Raw genomic sequence first — 18,679 nt, 5'->3', positions numbered from 1 at the left:
TGCTGCAGTGCTGAAACAAAGCAACATTTTTAATAAAAGTATATTAGAAAAGTGTTTAGTATCAGAAATTACATACATTTCATAAAAAAAGGCATCAAAAGTTTCCATGGGCTTTAACCTATTAGATTAATGGGCACAAGGAATACAGATTTATGTATTTGCAATATACACAATGATATTTTTGATATCTCTTAAAGCAGAGAAAGAAAATGTCTGAAGTGAACCATGTAATATATTGTTTTTATAGCCATCTACGCCCACTATTTTCAAAGGTGGGTCCTTCCCGTGAACGTTTCATCCATTTATTAATCTGCTACATCCACAATCAAGGGGGCGACATATTCCGAGTGTCGGATTCCGAAGGAAAAGTTAGGTGCTTGAGGCCGGGACAACACAACCTAGAGGGAAATGACAAACACAGAGACTTATGTCATGATCAGTTTTGCCACTATAGTAAGTAAGCACATAGGTAAAGATAAATAGAACAAAAGGAGTATATATGATGGTTGTCGTGGGGTCTGTGCCCTTCTATCTTTTATCTCCTGCAGACGACCCTGTTTTTTTTAGGCTTGGGCTACATGTTGGCATTCATCATTTTTAGCAGCGGCAAATCTGCTGTAAAATTATGAAATTCAGATGCCCCATAGGCCACAAACACATTCACATTTTTCTCTCTCACAATACTGGTTATGAGATGTCATAATCATTCTATTATACAATAGCAATCTGAATGATCTAGGACTTTGTGACAAAAAGCAATTCCGGTACGTTATCAGTGTAGATTGCTAATAAAACAAATCTGCATTTTATAATCCATTACGGAGTTCCTTTTTATAATACAGGCACGGGAACCTACTCCTTGCACCATAAACTGTTGGAAACGGAGTGCCATGATCTTTCCTCAAGGTTAGTATAAAAAAAACAGGGACACGTTTTCCATGGTAGTGAATTTGATTTTAGAACCACACATCTTGTTTGGCAGGCTTTGGTTTCTCAAACCACAATCCCCTTTCCTCATGCGGATGTGAAGTTTTTGTATTACATTCAATAATTCAGTTCTCTATACAGACCACCACATAGTAAACTATTGCAGTTGGCATCATTATTAAAAGGTATCATTTACACATGGGTCTGTTACAATACTGGGGTGCGATGTGGCTGTGTACATACATTTAGACATGTTTCTGTACCAGGAAAATGTCACATGTAATGTTTTGTGTATTTTGCAAAATTCACAATAGAAAAAAGAGGACTTAAATCCCACTGTTACCTTTTCAGGACTGTAGGCCCCTGGTCCTGGCTTTTGTGTAGTATCTCCAGGCACCGAGTTTCTGGCGGTCATGCTGTATTGTGGAGGTTTGTATTTATATGTTATTGGATCGACAACACGATATGTTCCGGGACCTGGTGTCTAAAAGTAAGCAAATTCCACAAACCACGGTTAGGCCCTCTTCACACATTGATTTCAGTGGGGTTTTTGAGGCGGAAAACGCCTCAAGATAGGGCATGTCGCTTTTTCCCACTAACGTTTTTTTCCGCTCGCGGGAAAAAACCACCTCCACCTCCCATTGAAATCAATGTGTGGCAATTTCGGCTGTTTTTTGCCGCGGTTTCCTTAAGATGGGTAAAATGAAACCTACGTGCAATGTTTTAGACAATAAAGGCGAATAATAAAATAGAAACCCACTCTTTGCAGATCTTCATGGAAGCTTCCAATTTTGCTCCTTCCAGTCATCGAGTAGTTTGGTGCGGATGATCTATTAACAATTTTTGGTCCCAGCACTGATGGAAGCAGGTATGCTGCTGGACCTGTGGAAATACAACATGTCACCGGTGCTGATTGATGCTTAGTGTATGTATATCATGGAGGGGATCAAAAGTTTATAGACGGAAAGGTGACAACATTTTACATTTAGTTTCTGTTCACACTGCATTCAGCGTTTACGTTGGGAGGACGTATACCTCCAACTACAACGTATCCCGCTGTATTTGCATACATAACCACAACAAATGGAACAAAATGTTAACTCCCAGGATGTTATAGTTTGAGGATTTTAATTATTAACAATGAATAGATTAATGTGGCTTTCTGAAAACCTTTTTTAATTCTTTCTACATGTCTGTAGTTGTCACATAAACGTGATCCTACATTATTATGTCTTCTGTATGATTCCTTATTAAAGCTGAACTGGTGGCCATGTTTGTGCTCAGTAAATGGCAGTCAGAACTGCCAATCAATCTGGGCTAGAAGATGTGAGTCTTTTACCTCCGATTCCAAAAAGCTGGAGTGTTCCTGTTTCAAATGAGTCACGGCTACAGCGAAATCTGGCATTGACCTATCTTGGCTTTGTTAATATCCAGCCTACTAACTGGCACTTTTGGAGTCACTTTAAACAATTGCACCCTCTAGTGCAGTGGTATTGGGGCATGTAAAGCTTATATTGTATCTTGTTGGCGTTTGCTCATTGACAATTGAACGTGGCCTATTGTTTCTTAGGCCTAGTTCACATAGTGTTTTTTTCCTTCCGACAGAGGGCTTCAACATATCCCACTGTATAGGCAAACAGTGGGATATGTCGCCAGAACCGCCTGCTACCTGAAGCTTTGTGCCTGGGGTAGCTCCTGACGTCACGGTCTACATATGAACAGTGATGTTAGGAGTTCTATAATGCGCTCTATATCCCCAGCACACACACAGAACTTTAAAGCAAGTGGAGTCCCAAGGCTACTCCAGAGAAGCTCCAGTGATGTAGCTTCTCCGGCCAGAGATAGTAATCGGCGACTCCTGTCCATATATGGAGAGCTATATCACCTGAAGCTTTGTGCCGCATATGTTTAACGGAGGCCTGTGATGAATGCCATAGAGTGGCATCCATCACCCATAGTCCCCCAGGTTAAGAAAAAACAAAAAAACTATACACTGTGGGGTATGCAATCTTTTTTGGGGGGAATGGAAAAGCGTAGTCTACTACACTTCCATTCTTAAAGAAAAAAAAAAGGTATACTGACGTATACCAGCCTGATGGAAGACAAGAGGGCACTCTTTTGGCCTCCGTTGGGCTAACGAGCCCTGTGGGTGCGTTTAGAGTGTACATCTGGAGCTTTCCCAACATTTACACTTAACGTACCGCCAAAAGGGAATCTGAACTAGGCCTTAGGAGTCAGTGCCGCGTGTCAGGCTATTTAGCAGGCACAATAGGTGTTATTGGGTCATCTGAGGATAAAGGACAGATTTCCTTGAAAAGTAAAAAGTTACCAGGCAGTAGTTAAAAAAAATAATAATTAGTAGGTCCAGGTATAGTGTCTATATTGACTGCTTGTAAAAATTCATGGAAACAGCAGCATCGTTTAGACCAGAAGAAAAGCTGCCATGGACAGGTATACACTGTGCAGCTCATGTATGGGAACAGAGTGATTTGTGCCCTGGTCTAGTATATTAGACCTGTTTAGAACATTTGGCTACACTTTCTGCTGCTCTTCTTGTGGGATTTCAGGTGAGAGTTTTGTCCTCTGTACAGATCTCTTCAGTCTCAGGCCTTAAAAAGCAGCAGAGTTTAACATCTGAGGTCCAACAGTTCACTTTCATACGTTCATCGTAGACAAGAGAGCTGCCCAGTATACATCAAATGGAAATATATTTGTGAACTACGTGTTTACCTGGCGTTAGGTCGTTGCCGAATGTCTTGGTTCTTGCACCCAATGAATAAATTGGAGCTGATCGATAGGCAGACTTGCCAGCGCGCTCAGGAGAGTAGCTACCTATATTAAGACACAAACATTCTGAGTGTTACTTATGATAACATTAACAGTATTGTACAAGCATTCTATTGAGTTCACCTGTTTTTTTGTACATACGTACAATCACCATTAATCATGGGCCATACTTTCTGATTGTACTACGCCAGAAAAAAAACAAAACCTTAAAAAAAAAAAAAAAAGGTTTGCTTATTGTCCAGAAACAGTGCCACTCTAGTTTATGGGCCGTGTCTGGTATTGCAGCTCTGTTGTCTCTAAGGGTATGTTCACACGGCCAAATTACGGACGTAATTCGGGTGTTTTACGCCTGGAATTACGTCCGAAATTACGGCTTGAATGCGTTGACAAACATCTGCCCATTGAAAGCAATGGGCTGACGTTTGTCTGTTCACACGAGGCGTATATTTACGCGTCGCTGTCAAAAGACGGCACGTAAATAGACGCCCGCGCCAAAGAAGTGTCCTGTCACTTTGGACGTAATTGGAGCCGTTATTCATTGACTCCAATGAAAAGCAGCGCCAATTACGTCCGTAATGGACGCGGCGTTCAAGCGCCTGCACATGCCGTTACGGCTGAAATTACGTGGCTGTTTTCTCCTGAAAACAGCCCCGTAATTTCGGCCGTAACGGACGTGCACGTGTGAACATACCCTAAAGGAAACTTTTCATACAACCCCTCTAAAGTAGACATCATATAGCTTGCTACAGGAACATTGGAGTCTGTAGCCAAAACATCGCATCACATCCTTCAGAAAACAAGTCACCTGCAATGTGGCTGTGACACAAAGAGACATTGAAGCCCAGCTATTGTTAAGAGGAGTGAAATTATGGGACCTCTAAGGAAGAATTGTATGCTGCTTATGTGAGGGCAGTAAAAGCACCATAGGGGCAGCAGTTGCACCATGTAGTATTAGGGTAAGACCACACAGTGCGGGGCGTTTATGTTGCGTTTTTAAACCGCAGCAAGTCATTTTTCAATAGAAGTCAATGGTGAAATGTTTGTTATGTACAGACGGCTGCTAATTATATTACAATGTGGTTTTTTGTGCAGTAACTGCATCTTCATAATGTCCGACCGCATGCGGTTAATGACCGCGCTGCCTAAGTTGTTGCTGAACTGCTTGCGTTTCTGCTAACAGTTCTGCAATGCCTTGTAATGAACTCTAAACAGGAAGCACCTAACAAACTTCAACACCGGTGAAAACTATGCCCATAAATTATTTCCTTTAACAAACGCGACAGAACTGCAGCATTACAGAGACAAAAAACGCATGCGGTTGACCGCACGCTGTTTTCAAACGCAACAAAACAGTCAATGACGCACCGTGGGGCCTTACCCTTAAAGTATACTACAGACACTACTATATCAAGCGGTCTTTTTCCATCTCTGTCCTAAACGGTTTACTAATACTTGCCAGTAAGTATGTGGTGAGACATAAGGGTATGTTCACATATGGCACTGAATTATTGTTTAGATGGCAAAAAATATTTTGTCATGTAAAAAAACAAAAGCGCAATGAAAAAGCCACGTGTGAAGAAGTGTACCTTGTGTTTGTCCTCCTGCCACAGCTACACAGAATGGAAATGCATGCCAGATAATTTGCAAGCTATAAATATGTGTATAGGTAAGTTCATTGCCACACTGAGACATTTGGATAATGCACATTTGTTTTACGCTTTATAGAAGCACTAGAGTGGGCATTCTCTCATTCATCCCAGTTATAAAAGATGTAATAGCAGAAAAAAATGGATCTTGATTTGTACACACACATCTTGTTTTTTGGTTCAGCGCATTATAAGGGCACGTTCAGACGTGGCAGAATTTTTCCGCTGCAAATGTTGGTGCAGATTTGGGTAAATTACGCAACGAATCTGCAGCAACATTTGCATATTTGACAGGTAATTCAGACGTTGCAGAAATCACAGCGGACTTGCCACAGATTTCAGGTTTTGCATTGCAAAGGCTGAAATCCGCAGTGAAATTCCTCTGCTGTTCCACAACGTCATGAGCATGCTGCGGAGGGGAAATTCTGCACCGCAGCCTAATTTCCGCACGGTTATTTTCTGCAGCGTCTGAACTAACATTCCTAAAAACGTATAGAAACAAAATGTAAAAAACGGCTTCTGCAGAATTCCACTGTGGACTGTCCGCAGCTGAATTCAACAGCAATTCCGCCACGTGTGAATGTGCCCTAATAAGCCGCATTGCTGAACACTGATAACCGTACAAACACCGAGCCTCCATTACATTACTCAATACTTGTCCTAAAATCTGCACCTGGTCCTGGAGTCCTGAAAGTATTCAGGTCCCTTGGTCTGCCATAAATAGAATAAGCAGGTGTGCCATCTTTTCCCCTGATGGTGATGTTAGCTGGCACTAAGTACCCTGGTCCTGGCGAGCAATCATCGACAAACTTGAATCGACGACTACCAAAGCTGAATGCAGGTGCTCGATATTTACTTGGATCATGTTCCACATAACCTGTAGAATACAAAGAAGGCACATAACATTGTGAAGAAAAGAATCAATGAGACAGAAAGAACCTGTTGAAAGAATCAACCAAAACTAAAGATGACAAATTAAATAGAGCAGCAGTATCTTCAGTATCAGGAATTAAAAACAAGCATTTACCCCAAAATCCTAAATATCACCTATTCACAGGATAGGTGATAATTTTCTGATTGCTGGGTGCCCCACCGATCAAGAGAACAGGGGTCCTAAATGTTCCCTCTAAGGGTATGTTCACACGCAAACGCAAAATACGTCTGAAAGTACGGAGCTGTTTTCAGGCGAAAACAGCTTCTGAATTTCAGAAGTTTTTTTGCATGTACTCACGCTTTTCGTGGCGTCTTTTACGGACGTAATTGGAGCAGTTTTTCATTGGAGTCAATGAAAAACGGCTCCAAAAATGTCCCAAGAAGTGTCCTGCGTTTCTTTGACGCGGGCGTAATTTTATGCGCCGTCTTTTGACAGCGACGCATAAAATTACACCTCGTCTGAACAGAACACCGTAAGACCCATTGCAAGCAATGGGCAGATGTTTGCAGACGTATTGGAGCCGTCTTTTCAGGCGTAATTCGAGGCGTAAAACGCCTGAATTACGTCTGAAAATAGGTCGTGTGCACATACCCTAAGTCTTGGCAGCTCCTGAGCGGGGTAGTTAGGGAGCAGGGCGAGTCTCCATCAATGGTGGGCGATCTGATGACCAACAGTGATACCCCCAGTAAACGCTAATATAGCTACTAAATAAGAGAATAGGAAAACTTATTTTAATTACTTTTTTAAATACTATTAGGCTATGTTCACACAGAGTATTTTGCAGGAGGAATATCTGCCTCAAAATTCCGTTTGGAAGTTTGAGACAGATTTTCCTCTCCCTGCACGCCGATTTTCGCTGAGCTTTTCGCCCGAAGATAGGGCATGTCGCTTCTTTTTCCCGCGAGACAGTTTTACTGCTCGCGGGAAAAAGACGCCGACGCCTCCCATTGAAATCAATGGGAGGCATCAATGAAAGAATCCCTCATGACACCACTGCCCCTATAGATAGCGCCACACAGACCTCCTGTAGATAGCGCCACACAGACCCCCCTGTAGATCCTGCCACACAGACCCCACTGTAGATCCTGCCACAGAGACCCCCCTGAAGATCCTGCTACAGAGACCCCCCTGAAGATCCTGCCACACAGACCCACCTGTAGATCCTGCCATACAGACCCCCCCTGTAGATCCTGCCACACAGACCCCCCCCCCGTAGATCCTGCCACACAGACCCCCCCCTGTAGATCCTGTCACACAGACACCCCCTGTAGATCCTGCCACACAGACACCCCTGTAGATCCTGCCACACAGACACCCCTGTAGATAGTGCCATGCAGCCCCCTGTAGATAGTGCCATGCAGCCCCCTGTATATAGTGCTACACAGCAATTCCCCGCTGTAGATAGTGCCACACAGCCCCCTTGTATATAGTGCCACACAGCCCCATTGTATATAGTGCTACAGAGCATAGCCCCCTCTGTAGATAGTGCCACACAGCCCCCCCACGTAGATAGTGCCACACAGCCCCCCCTGTAGATAGTGCCACACAGCCCCCCTGTGTAGATGGTGCCAAACAGCCCCCCTGTGTAGATGGTGCCACACAGACCTCTCCCCTTGTATAGTGCTACACAGCCCCCTCTGTATATAGGGCCACACAGCCACCCCTGTAGATAGTGCCACACAGCCCCCCCTGTAGATAGTGCCACACAGCCCCCCCTGTAGATAGTGCCACACAGCCCCCCTGTGTAGATGGTGCCAAACAGCCCCCCTGTGTAGATGGTGCCACACAGACCTCTCCCCTTGTATAGTGCTACACAGCCCCCTCTGTATATAGGGCCACACTGACCCCCCCCCCCCGTATATAGTGCTACACAGCAATTGCCCCTGTAGATAGTGCCACACAGCCCCTCTGTAGATAGTGCCACACAGCCCCCTCTCCCCTTGTATAGTGCTACACAGTGCCCCTCTCCCCTTGTATATAGTGCTACACAGCCCCATCTCCCCTTGTACATAGTGTTGCACAGCCCCCCTCTCCCCTTGTACACAGTGCTGCACAGCCCCCCTTTCCCCTTGTATATAGTGCTACACAGACCTTCTCCCCTTGTATATAGTGCTACACAGCCCCCCTCTCCCCTTGTATATAGTGCTACACAGCCCCCCTCCTCCACTTGTATATAGTGCTACACAGCCCCCCCTCCCCTCGTGTATATAGTGTTACACCACCCACTCCTCCCCTTGTATATAGTGCTACACAGCCCCCCCTCTCCCCCTGTATATAGCGCTACACAGCCCCACTCCTCCCCTTGTATATAGCGCTACACAGCCCCACTCCTCCCCTTGTATATAGCGCTACACAGCCCCCCTCTCCCCTTGTATATAGTGCTACACAGCCCCCTCTCCCCTTGTATATAGTGCTACACAGCTCCCCTCTCCCCTTGTATATAGTGCTACACAGCCCCTCTCCCCTTGCATATAGTGCTACACAGCCCCTCTCCCCTTGTATATAGTGCTACACAGCCCCCCTCTCCCCTTGTATATAGTGCTACACAGCCCCCTCCTCCCCTTGTATATAGTGTTGCACAGCCCCCCTCCTCCCCTTGTGTATTTAGTGTTACACAGCCCCACTCCTCCCCTTGTGTATTTAGTGTTACACAGCCCCACTCCTCCACTTGTGTATATAGTGTTACACAGCAATACCCCCCCTGTATATAGCGTTACACAGCTCCACTCCTCCCCTTGTATATAGCGCTATATAGCCCCCTCCCCCACAACTCCCACGACAGACGGAGCGCTACTTTGCCTCTCCGGCGGGACGCATGCGCAGACCGGCGTGATGTAACGGCATCACGCCGGCCTGCGCAACTCCCAGCGCCTTATAGGCTGCAGGCTTAACGTTGCCTGCAGCCTATAGTATTCATTTATATGTGCGTCCTCCGGTGCTAGCGACGCCACTGCATCCGGGCTTTAAACTTTAGTGAGCGGGCGGACCGTGGAAGGTGCGCGGCCGTGCACCTTATAGGGTCCTACAGCCCCAGATCCTCCTCACTGCTCAACTGCAGTAAAGAGGACATTGAATGGAGTGGTGGTCAAGCATGCGTGATGCTGTTTTATTCACAGTCTATAGGCATGATGGAAACAGCCGAGTGCATCGCTCGTCTGTTTCCGTCATTCACATATAGGCCCTGTTCACACAGTTTTTTGCAGGCAGATTTTGATCTGCCTGCATGCCGTTTGACGTGTTTTTTGCGCCATTTTTCGCCAACGGCCATTGAGTTCCACGAGCAAAAATGCCACGAAAAACGCTTTCTCTGCCTCACATTGATGTCAATGGTAGGTCAGAGACGTAAACACCCAACGATAGAGCATGCCGCTTCTTTTTCCCGCGAGACGGTTTTTCCACTCGGCGAGTTTCCCGACATGGTTTCCGCATCAAAAAAACGTGTCGAAAAACTGTGTGAACAGGGCCATACAGTGAATGGAGTGGCCGGTCGGTGCATGCTGGCTCGACCTCCGCTTTATTCAAGCTATTACTCACTGCGAGTGAGAAGGATTTTGGGGTTCGGGATCCCCATTCTCACGATCAGAGGGGATCCCAGTGGTGGGGCTCCCAGCGATCAAAAAATTATCACATGCTATATAACATAACTTATACAAGTTGATGACCTCCCAGTGTTTTAGCAACTGCAGGGTGTCCCGTTGATCTGGCAGTTCAAAGTTGACATTATATTCTCATCACTTTTCACAAGCCGTGAAAAATCCGTTACATGGATGGTGTGGGCATACTCATCTAAAATATGTTCTTTATACCACACGTATGGAAATCATATGTCATGAGGGTAGTTGTTGGTGGACTGTATTATTTGTAAAGCAATAAAAGAGCTAACAAGTAGGTAACGCATACATTCACAGGATCATGGATGTGTTTTATTATGCATCTCTATGAATAAAAAAATATCTTTCTAATTGTAGATTACCCATATACACTGCAGGACTTTACCTGTGTTTCCTGGCAATGCATACTTAGGTCCTGGGCTGCTGTATAAAGCTGCAATTGGCCCTCGTGGCCTGTGGGGTTTCCAAGGTCCAATTTGCACCTCAGTAGTCATAGTAAACTAATGCTGGACTGCTGGCAACCATACAAAGGGATAGAGTATTGCTGGAAAATAGTAGAATTTATTTAACATATGCACATACATTGAAAGTAAATCATTTATATGTATGGGATACGTAAATGCTAGTGTCCCTAATGTACAGCACAGTTAAAATCATGTAGAAAGTCATAAAATCATAAAAATGACAATGCCATTACCGAGAACTTAGTAAGAAAGATCCTGGATTTTGGAACCACAAAAGGTAGAGTTTCACTAAACTATAATATGGTTTGGCCACACGGGTGCGTGATCCACTGTACTCCAATTTTCTTTAAAGTGGGTAATATATACAGTGATACAATGTTCAGCTTTGTAAAGACTAAACTATATTTTGTAGAACTAGTTCCAGCATCATCAGGCAACCAAACAGATAACGATATAAGCAGATGGGCTTTGTGACACCTCCTTTGCTTTCTCCATTCACAGAATACAGGCTGCCATAACAGTGCCTGTATGGCAGCAATAGGGGATTATTTGTATTTATTATTAGAGTTTAACCCGTTTGCAGAGGTAGAAATTCTGATAACATTATAATGTAGAATTACTGATAATATAATTTCCTAATTTAATATGTAAAGTGGCTCCTAGTTGATAGATCAATTTAAAGTATAAGGTTCATGCACACGACCGTAGCCATGTGCACGGCTGTGATTATCGGGTCAGCCGGGCGCGGAGTGTAACCCGTGAGCTGCCCGCAGATCGCGGGCCGTGCACATGGCCACGTCCATTATTTTCTATGAGCCTGGATCACGGCCATAATAAGACATGTCTGTTCTTTCTGTGGTCCCGGCTCCTGGGCCATGCACGGACCGTGGAAACCACGGTCGTGTGCATGGCCCCATAGAAATGAATGGGCCGCAATTCTCCCATGGATTTTCGGGGGAATTGCGGTCGCGAAAAGCACCTTCGTGTGCATGGGGCCTTAGGGGAAAAGCACAGGTTGCTTATATTTGGTCCAGACATAATAATGCAATACAGGAATATCTCTTAAAGAGGACCTGTTAGCTCTTCTGACACGTCTGTTGTAATAAATACTTGTATACTCCATAAAATAATTCTGGAGCATCTTTCCTTTGAACTCTGCGTTGTTCCAAACTTTATTCCTCCTGGAAATGCATAAATAAATTGACAACTTGGTGTAATCATTACCCTTGTCTATAGGATTTGTCCCTACATATACAAAAATACAATATTTAAAGAAAATGCCACAAAAATGACATAAAAAAAACACAACTCTGAAAAACTGTTTTAGGCCAGGTTTAAATGCTGTGTGAACTCGGCCTAGAGGGACTTTTCACACTACAGGTATATTTTATAAATGACTAGTGATGGGCTAACTTCTGGACCCTACTGATCCCAATAACATGGGTGCCTAGTCCCCCATTCCATTTAAAGAAGTTAGCTGCCTATGTGTGGCCAATCTTAATTATAATGAACATAGATGGTCAAAAGCAGGGGCACCCATAAAAAATGCCATATTATCTAGTTTTAAAACTGTAAGGAACGCTGTAGGAAAAACACTGGACAAGGATTCTCTCTGTGGTGTTCTTTGAGTTCTCGTGTCTTGCACCCCTCCTCAGACCTTGCACAGTCTATAAGTTTCATCCAGAGTGTTCCAGAAAAAGCCGAACAGAAACTCAGCGCTCACACAAGCACTTCTGCCATTTCGTTTTAGCGATTGGTCGGGGTCTCAGTTCTCGGACCTCCACCAATCAAAACGTCTGACATGTCACTATGACATGTCACTATGACATGTCAGAAGTTTGCTGAACGATAAGTTACCCTTTAAGATCCCCCAGCATAGTGTACAGCCACACATGCAATTATTTCAGAATATAATATGATTACTCGTGTTTGTGAGTCTTCGATTGGCTATTTTATTTTAGTCCTCTGCTTTCAATTTGTCCTAAACTGGTAAAATATGTATGCCTCATTCTCCCTGCGGCTCCATGTACAGTCATCATTGTGCGGAGCAAGTCCCTTCACTGAAACAATGTGTCCCGAGTTACCAGGAAATCGCAGGCTGTTACTAAAACAAACTGTATTCACCACATTCACTCAACAAGCCAAAAGGAGTATAGCAACACGGCTCAACACAACGAGCGGAATAGCAGCATTCATACTATTCAACCAAAATTATTTCATGGTTCGGAGTCAGGCAGATGCCGAAAACAAGTAACAGAATAAAAAAAATCGACATACTATGGGATGATATCGCTATGTCCTCTTATGTTATAAAATATATATAAGGGTGTGCTAAATTACTTCCTCTCCTAGTCATTGGTCCACATTTATTCATAATGAGGTATTTTGCCCCAATGAAACTGGAAAGTTGGGCAGCTGACGAGAATTGTGTCTAATCCATTAAACGGCACAAACGTCTTGATAAGGGCATGACCACACGTGGCGGATTTCCTCCGCAACTGTCCGCATCAATGCCGCACCTAATCCGGGTTGCGGATTACGGCTGCGGATCTGCCCAAAATGTGCAGTAAATTGATGCGGACTAGCTGCTGCGGACTGCGGGAAAAGTGCTTCCCTTCTCTCTATCAGTGCAGGATAGAGAGAAGGGACAGCACTTTCCCTAGTGAAAGTAAACAAATTTCATACTTACCGGCCGTTGTCTTGGTGACGCGTCCCTCTTTCGGCATCCAGCCCGACCTCCCTGGATGACGCGGCAGTCCATGTGACCGCTGCAGCCTGTGATTGGCTGCAGCCGTCACTTAGACAGAAACGTCATCCTGGGAAGCTGGACTGGAGGAAGAAGCAGGGAGTTCTCGGTAAGTATGAACTTCTATTTTTTTACAGGTTGCTGTATATTGGGATCGGTAGTCACTATCCAGGGTGCAGAAACAGTTACTGGCGATCGCTTAACTCTTTCAGCACCCTGGACAGTGACTATTTACTGACATCACCTAGCAACGCTCCCGTAATTCCGGGAGCCCCATTGACTTCCTCAGTCTGGCTGTAGACCTAGAAATATATAGGTCCAGCCAGAATGAAGAAATGTCAAGGCAAAAAAGCAATACGCATCCGCAGCACACATAACATGTGCATGACAGCTGCGGACTTCATTGCGGAACTTAGAATCTCCATTGAAGTCAATGGAGAAATTCCGCCATGAGTCCGCAACCAGTCCGCCACTGCTCCGCAACAGACAGAGCATGCTGCGGACACCAAATTCCGCTCCGCAGCCTATGCTCCGCAGTGGAATTTTACGTATCGTCTAAACGAACACTTCTAAATAGAAGTGGAAGTCAATGCAGAAACGGCTCCGCTGCGGATTAACGCTGCGGAGTGTCCGCAGCGGAATTCAAGTGAACCCAGCCTAAATCTGGTGCATTTGGAGCTGTCTGACTGTTTGAATTTCTTTTTACGCCTGCTATGAGCAGCCACACATTTGCGTCAGTTTTCCGTTGATAAAGGAGTTTAAATGGACATTTACTGCTTGACCCTGCCCATTTTTATTGCCTGTTTTTTTTTGGGGGGGGGGGGTGGAGAAGACAAATGTATATTCTGGACATTAATATGATACCAAGGTCGAAGCTCTAGTCCTTATATTCTAGTCCCAGCACGCATTTACAGACATGACGTATCACATATGGCCTTGGCAGTGAGAATGGTTAAAGGTAAAAATTAGCGCATTTTCCAAAATTCATTTCGGGTCCGATTCAATTCGGTCCAAATAAAGTTGCTGAAAATAGAATTTGCCCCCGATTGCCCTGAAAATTGTGTCTGACTGATGTCTTCTAGGACTGTATCCAAGTTAAATCCAACCCACTCCAAGCTCTATAATGCCAAGTCAGCATGTAATGTCAAAGGGACAACATATACGTTTAGAGGGAGGGATTACCGCAGTGCATTTTGGGAAGGCTGCCTGCAAGGCATTATGGGGAAGCCGCCCAAGGTCACGTGATCCTTTTTCTAATTTGTAATAGGGTGGCCAGTGCTCGCCGCCGGCCGCCATTTTGCCATGATTTGTTTGCCAGAAACCGCACACATTTTGTAATATGTCAAAAATTTCAGCAAATTCGGTCTGAATTCGATTAGTGTAGAATCGATTTCTCTCATCTCTAGTTAAAGGCTATGTCCACTTTTGCAAACATTTTGTTTGTATTGCGCCAATGCATTTGAAATAAAGCAGCTTTGTTTCTTGCTAACCTACCGAATGCATGGTTAGCAAGAATAGAGGAGTATATGTGTTTGTACAATGAATTCTTATGAACTGGTGAGTCTTATTTATAAACATGTTAGCCATGGAGGTAGACCGTTTTATTAGCTGCTAGTAGAATGGAACTACAGGTTCCCGCATGGCCCAAACATCCATCATGTACCAAGCAAGAAGAATACATACAGCCAAAGATCATTACCTTACTACCTGGCGCTGGTGGAGGTGGACCTGTCCTCAAGCTTGTGTTTGATGGCATTCACCTGGATACCAACATTTTTCAAGTGCCATCCACTTATTCAACAGAAGGGGCCGACCGTGGAAACATTAGGGCACTCTGTTACATTACGAAATGCATTTATTCGTCTCCGATATAGTAGTAGGTAACAGAGAGCCCTGCCATATGAATTTACAATTTACGATACCCTTATAACACAGGACTAGAGAGTCCAATTGTGCCCACTTAATTGGTTTCCAAAATGTGAATCATAGGGCAGACAAATAGGGTGGTGGTCAGTGGCATAACTACCGCTATAGCAGACGTAGCGGCTGCTACGGGGCCCGCAGCATGAGGGGGCCCGAGCCACCCGCCAGCATGGGCCCCCCCCCCCCCACTGGCCGGAGGCTCCGCTAGCAGCCGATATGGCTGCTACAGCGCGATGCCACTGAAGGGTTTGTTCCTACAAAAGACATGCATCCCCTATCCACAGGATAGGGGATACATGTGTGCTTGCTGGGACGCCCAGCGATAAGGAGAGTGGGGGACCGAAAGTCCCGCAAAGTTCTCCATGACAAACCTCGGACTTCCGGGGGCTGTCTGCAGCTCCATAGAAATGACTTGCGCTCCGGTCGCGCTTGTGCGCATGCGTGACCAGCGCTCCTTTCATTTTTATTGAACTGCGCAGACGCCGGAAGTCCGAGGTTTGTCATGGAGAACTTCGGGGGACTTTCGGTCCCCTGTTCTCCTTATCGCTGCCAGCGATCACACATGTCCTGTGGATAGGGGATGCATTGTCTTTTGTAGGACAAACTATAGCCCATTTTTTGGGGGGGGGGGGGGGCCTGTATGGCATTATCTACAGGGGGGGTCTGTATGGCGTTATCTACAGGGGGGGTCTGTATGGTGTTATCTACAGGTGGGTTCTGTATGGTGTTATCTACAGATGGGGTCTGTATGGTGTTATCTACAGATGGGGTCTGTATGGTGTTATCTACAGGGGGTCTGTATGGTGTTATCTACAGATGGGGTCTGTATGGTGTTATCTACAGATGGGGTCTGTATGGTGTTATCTACAGGGGGTCTGTATGGTGTTATCTACAGGGGGGTTCTGTATGGTGTTATCTACAGGGGGTCTGTATGGCGTTATCTACAGGGGGTCTGTATGGTGTTATCTACAGGGGGGTTCTGTATGGTGTTATCTACAGGGGGTCTGTATGGCGTTATCTACAGGGGGTCTGTATGGCGTTATCTACAGGGGGGTCTGTATGGCGTTATCTACAGGGGGTCTGTATGGCGTTATCTACAGGGGGGTCTGTATGGCGTTATCTACAGGGGGGTCTGTATGGTGTTATCTACAGGGGGGGGGGTCTGTATGGCGTTATCTACAGGGGGGGTCTGTATGGCGTTATCTACAGGGGGGTCTGTATGGCGTTATCTACAGGGGGGTCTGTATGGCGTTATCTACAGGGGGGTCTGTATGGCGTTATCTACAGGGGGGTCTGTATGGCGTTATCTACAGGGGGGTCTGTATGGCGTTATCTACAGGGGGGTCTGTATGACGTTATCTACGGGGGGGTCTGTATGACGTTATCTACGGGGGGGTCTGTATGGCGTTATCTACAGGGGGAGGGCTGTATGGCGTTATCTACAGGGGGAGGGCTGTAAGGCGTTATCTACAGGGGGCTGTGTATGGTGCTATCTATAGGGGGGCACTATCTACAAGGGGGGGTTGTGTGATACCCAGCGGAGGGGGGGCCCAAGTCAAAAGTTTGCTATGGGGCCCAGTCTTTCCTAGTTACGCCCCTGGTGGTGGTACTTTGGGAGGGAGCCTCTGCAACATAAGAGAACAGAAGTCCTTTAAATCTACTCATCCTACAAAATATGCAGCAGAACACTTGAACGAGGGCCCAAGACCTTGAAGATATTCTTCTGGACAACACAACTATCACGAACCATCCTGGTGCCAACTATACAACAGTTGTGTTGTGTGGTCCTTTAACCCGTTCAGTACACTGCTCCAAATACAACCAGAAATAATCACCAGGGTCCCAGCTTCACCATTCCTGTAGGCAGTGATTGCTTAGATACACACCACTACAACATGAAGAAGTCTCGCATGGGTATTTAAGGGTGAATTTTATTTACTATGCAGTTGCTATGTGACCTCTTCTGCCTAGCAACTGACCGCTATGAACAGGGGATCACAAAAGTCAGCAATCCTTGATAATATCCGCCTTAACAGATATATTGTAAAAAAAAATGACTTGACAAGTCCTTCAAACACAGTCCTGAAGTGAGAGGGAATCAGTCAAGAAGAAGAAATCATCTCTAACCTATATACAAGGTAGTTTCCAATTGTCATTCCCCTTAGATTTCTATCTAGAACATTAGAGGGTTGGAAGGGCTGAGATTTTACTATGATGAGATCTAGTTGCCACTATCATATTATATACTTTACTTCTAATTGATACAACTCTGAGACTATTATAACCTGGTCTAAGGAGTCCGTCTGTAAACCGAACCAAGAAATAATCCGTCTGCTGTTTTAATCCTTCCATACGTCCTGCCTGGAAGAAGCGTAACTATAAACTGACCACAGATGATAAGAACAGTTTTCTATCACAATGGGATCTTACAAAGGATGAAATCAGGGCTGATCAGATAGAAATATTTGCTACACGCCCCCTGGACCCCTTCATTCCGGGTATTGTTGGGTCCCAGGACCACTGATGTAATGACATGTCAGAAAATAATAAAACTGAAAACCCCCCTTGTGTCTGAATTGCAGTCCTAAATATTATATTAGGGAATTGTAAGGTAAGCAATTCCCTGATAGAGTGTTATCAATAAAAGTGGAGGAAAGTCAGCAGATCTGGGGGATGTTTTTGGCAGCCTGTATTGTATTACTAGATCCCTCAATGGACTGTTACAATGCTCTCCGCCTGCTGGACTGAAGACTTGTATAAAAAGGAACATTTCACTAATAACGTTATATTATGGACTCGCTCAGATAAGATGGCTCCAAACCTGAACATCACGATACGTGAGGTCAGTGGAGCCCTATGTATGTCCTACAGCTTCCCAGGACTACATTTCCCACCATGCTTTGGTCGTCTCCTTTGCGCTCATAAAAACACCATCATGTTATTTACGCAGGAGCCGTGCTAGCTTCATGAGCCGGGAGATTAATGTCTGACCTTCCGTGACGTCCTCCGCTGCTGCGTCCACCGCGCCCGGCTGCTGCACTGACTGATCTATGTGCTGGCTCCGGGCTTTACCGCGGCCATTGTTTGTGGTGTCTTAGTTACAGGACGCGTAGTTACCGCTACCATAGTAACGACGCTGCGGCCAGCCCCAGGACTGAGGAGACCACTGCTCACTCATATGTGTGGCAGATAGAAAACCATAGGCTTCCCAGCATGCACTGCATATATATATATACCAACACACAAACATATATTATATATGTACATTATATTATAATGTACATTGCAATATAATATCTGGCCCCTGCCTTCACTGGACATCTCTGCAGAATAGGGCACCTAAGGTCTCCAGGAAGTGTCCGGCCGCAGGGAGCTGCACCACTGCCACATCTAAACGCTGCAGCAAAAAAAAAAAAAAATGGATGTTATTATGCTGGCCTGGAAATCTGTTTTTTTTTTTTCCCCATGTTCACACTGAGTTTTTTGACGTGGAAACCGCGCCGCAAAACTCGTCAAAAACCGATTGCTTTCAATGAGAGGGGGAGGCGTCTTTTTCCTGCGAGCGGTATAACTGTCTCGCGGGAGAAAGAAGGGACATGCCCTATCTTCGGGCGTTTACGCCTCTGACCTCCCATTGACAT

The 18,679-nt window shown here is 45.2% G+C and overlaps 1 protein-coding gene across 4 annotated transcripts; it reads right to left on the bottom strand.

The window, feature by feature from the left end:
* Positions 1-214: 214 nt before the first annotated feature.
* CIMAP1B (ciliary microtubule associated protein 1B) lies at positions 215-18,159 on the bottom strand. 4 transcript variants are annotated; one of them, XM_075857603.1, is made up of 8 exons: positions 18,030-18,159; positions 17,324-17,399; positions 10,291-10,449; positions 6,034-6,237; positions 3,658-3,759; positions 1,688-1,809; positions 1,271-1,411; positions 215-398 (listed from the first exon to the last, which is right to left on the bottom strand). In XM_075857603.1, the coding sequence occupies exons 3-8, from the start codon at positions 10,397-10,399 to the stop codon at positions 306-308; spliced, it is 771 nt and encodes a 256-aa protein (XP_075713718.1). In that variant the 5' UTR covers positions 10,400-10,449; positions 17,324-17,399; positions 18,030-18,159; the 3' UTR covers positions 215-305. The 4 variants fall into 4 exon arrangements, with proteins under 4 accessions (XP_075713718.1, XP_075713719.1, XP_075713717.1 ...); XM_075857604.1 differs by lacking the exon at positions 17,324-17,399 and adding an exon at positions 11,443-11,550; XM_075857602.1 differs by lacking the exon at positions 17,324-17,399.
* Positions 18,160-18,679: the final 520 nt, after the last annotated feature.

Source organism: Rhinoderma darwinii, chromosome 3 (genome assembly GCF_050947455.1).
Source record: "Rhinoderma darwinii isolate aRhiDar2 chromosome 3, aRhiDar2.hap1, whole genome shotgun sequence".
NCBI classification, from domain to species: Eukaryota; Metazoa; Chordata; class Amphibia; order Anura; family Rhinodermatidae; genus Rhinoderma; species Rhinoderma darwinii.
The sequence above is the reverse complement of the archived record's forward strand: the minus strand, read 5'-3'. Positions and strand labels throughout refer to the sequence as shown.

What these genes read in the sequence shown, in the direction of transcription:
- CIMAP1B (XM_075857603.1), bottom strand. Translation starts at nt 10,399, where the DNA reads ATGACTACTGAGGTGCAAATTGGACCTTGGAAACCCCACAGGCCACGA. An exon ending in TCCATGAAGATCTGCAAAGA is followed by an intron (nt 1,412 to 1,687) that starts GTGGGTTTCTAT and finishes GCTTACTTTTAG; the next exon opens with ACACCAGGTCCCGGAACATA. An exon ending in GGGCCTACAGTCCTGAAAAG is followed by an intron (nt 399 to 1,270) that starts GTAACAGTGGGA and finishes ATTTCCCTCTAG; the next exon opens with GTTGTGTTGTCCCGGCCTCA.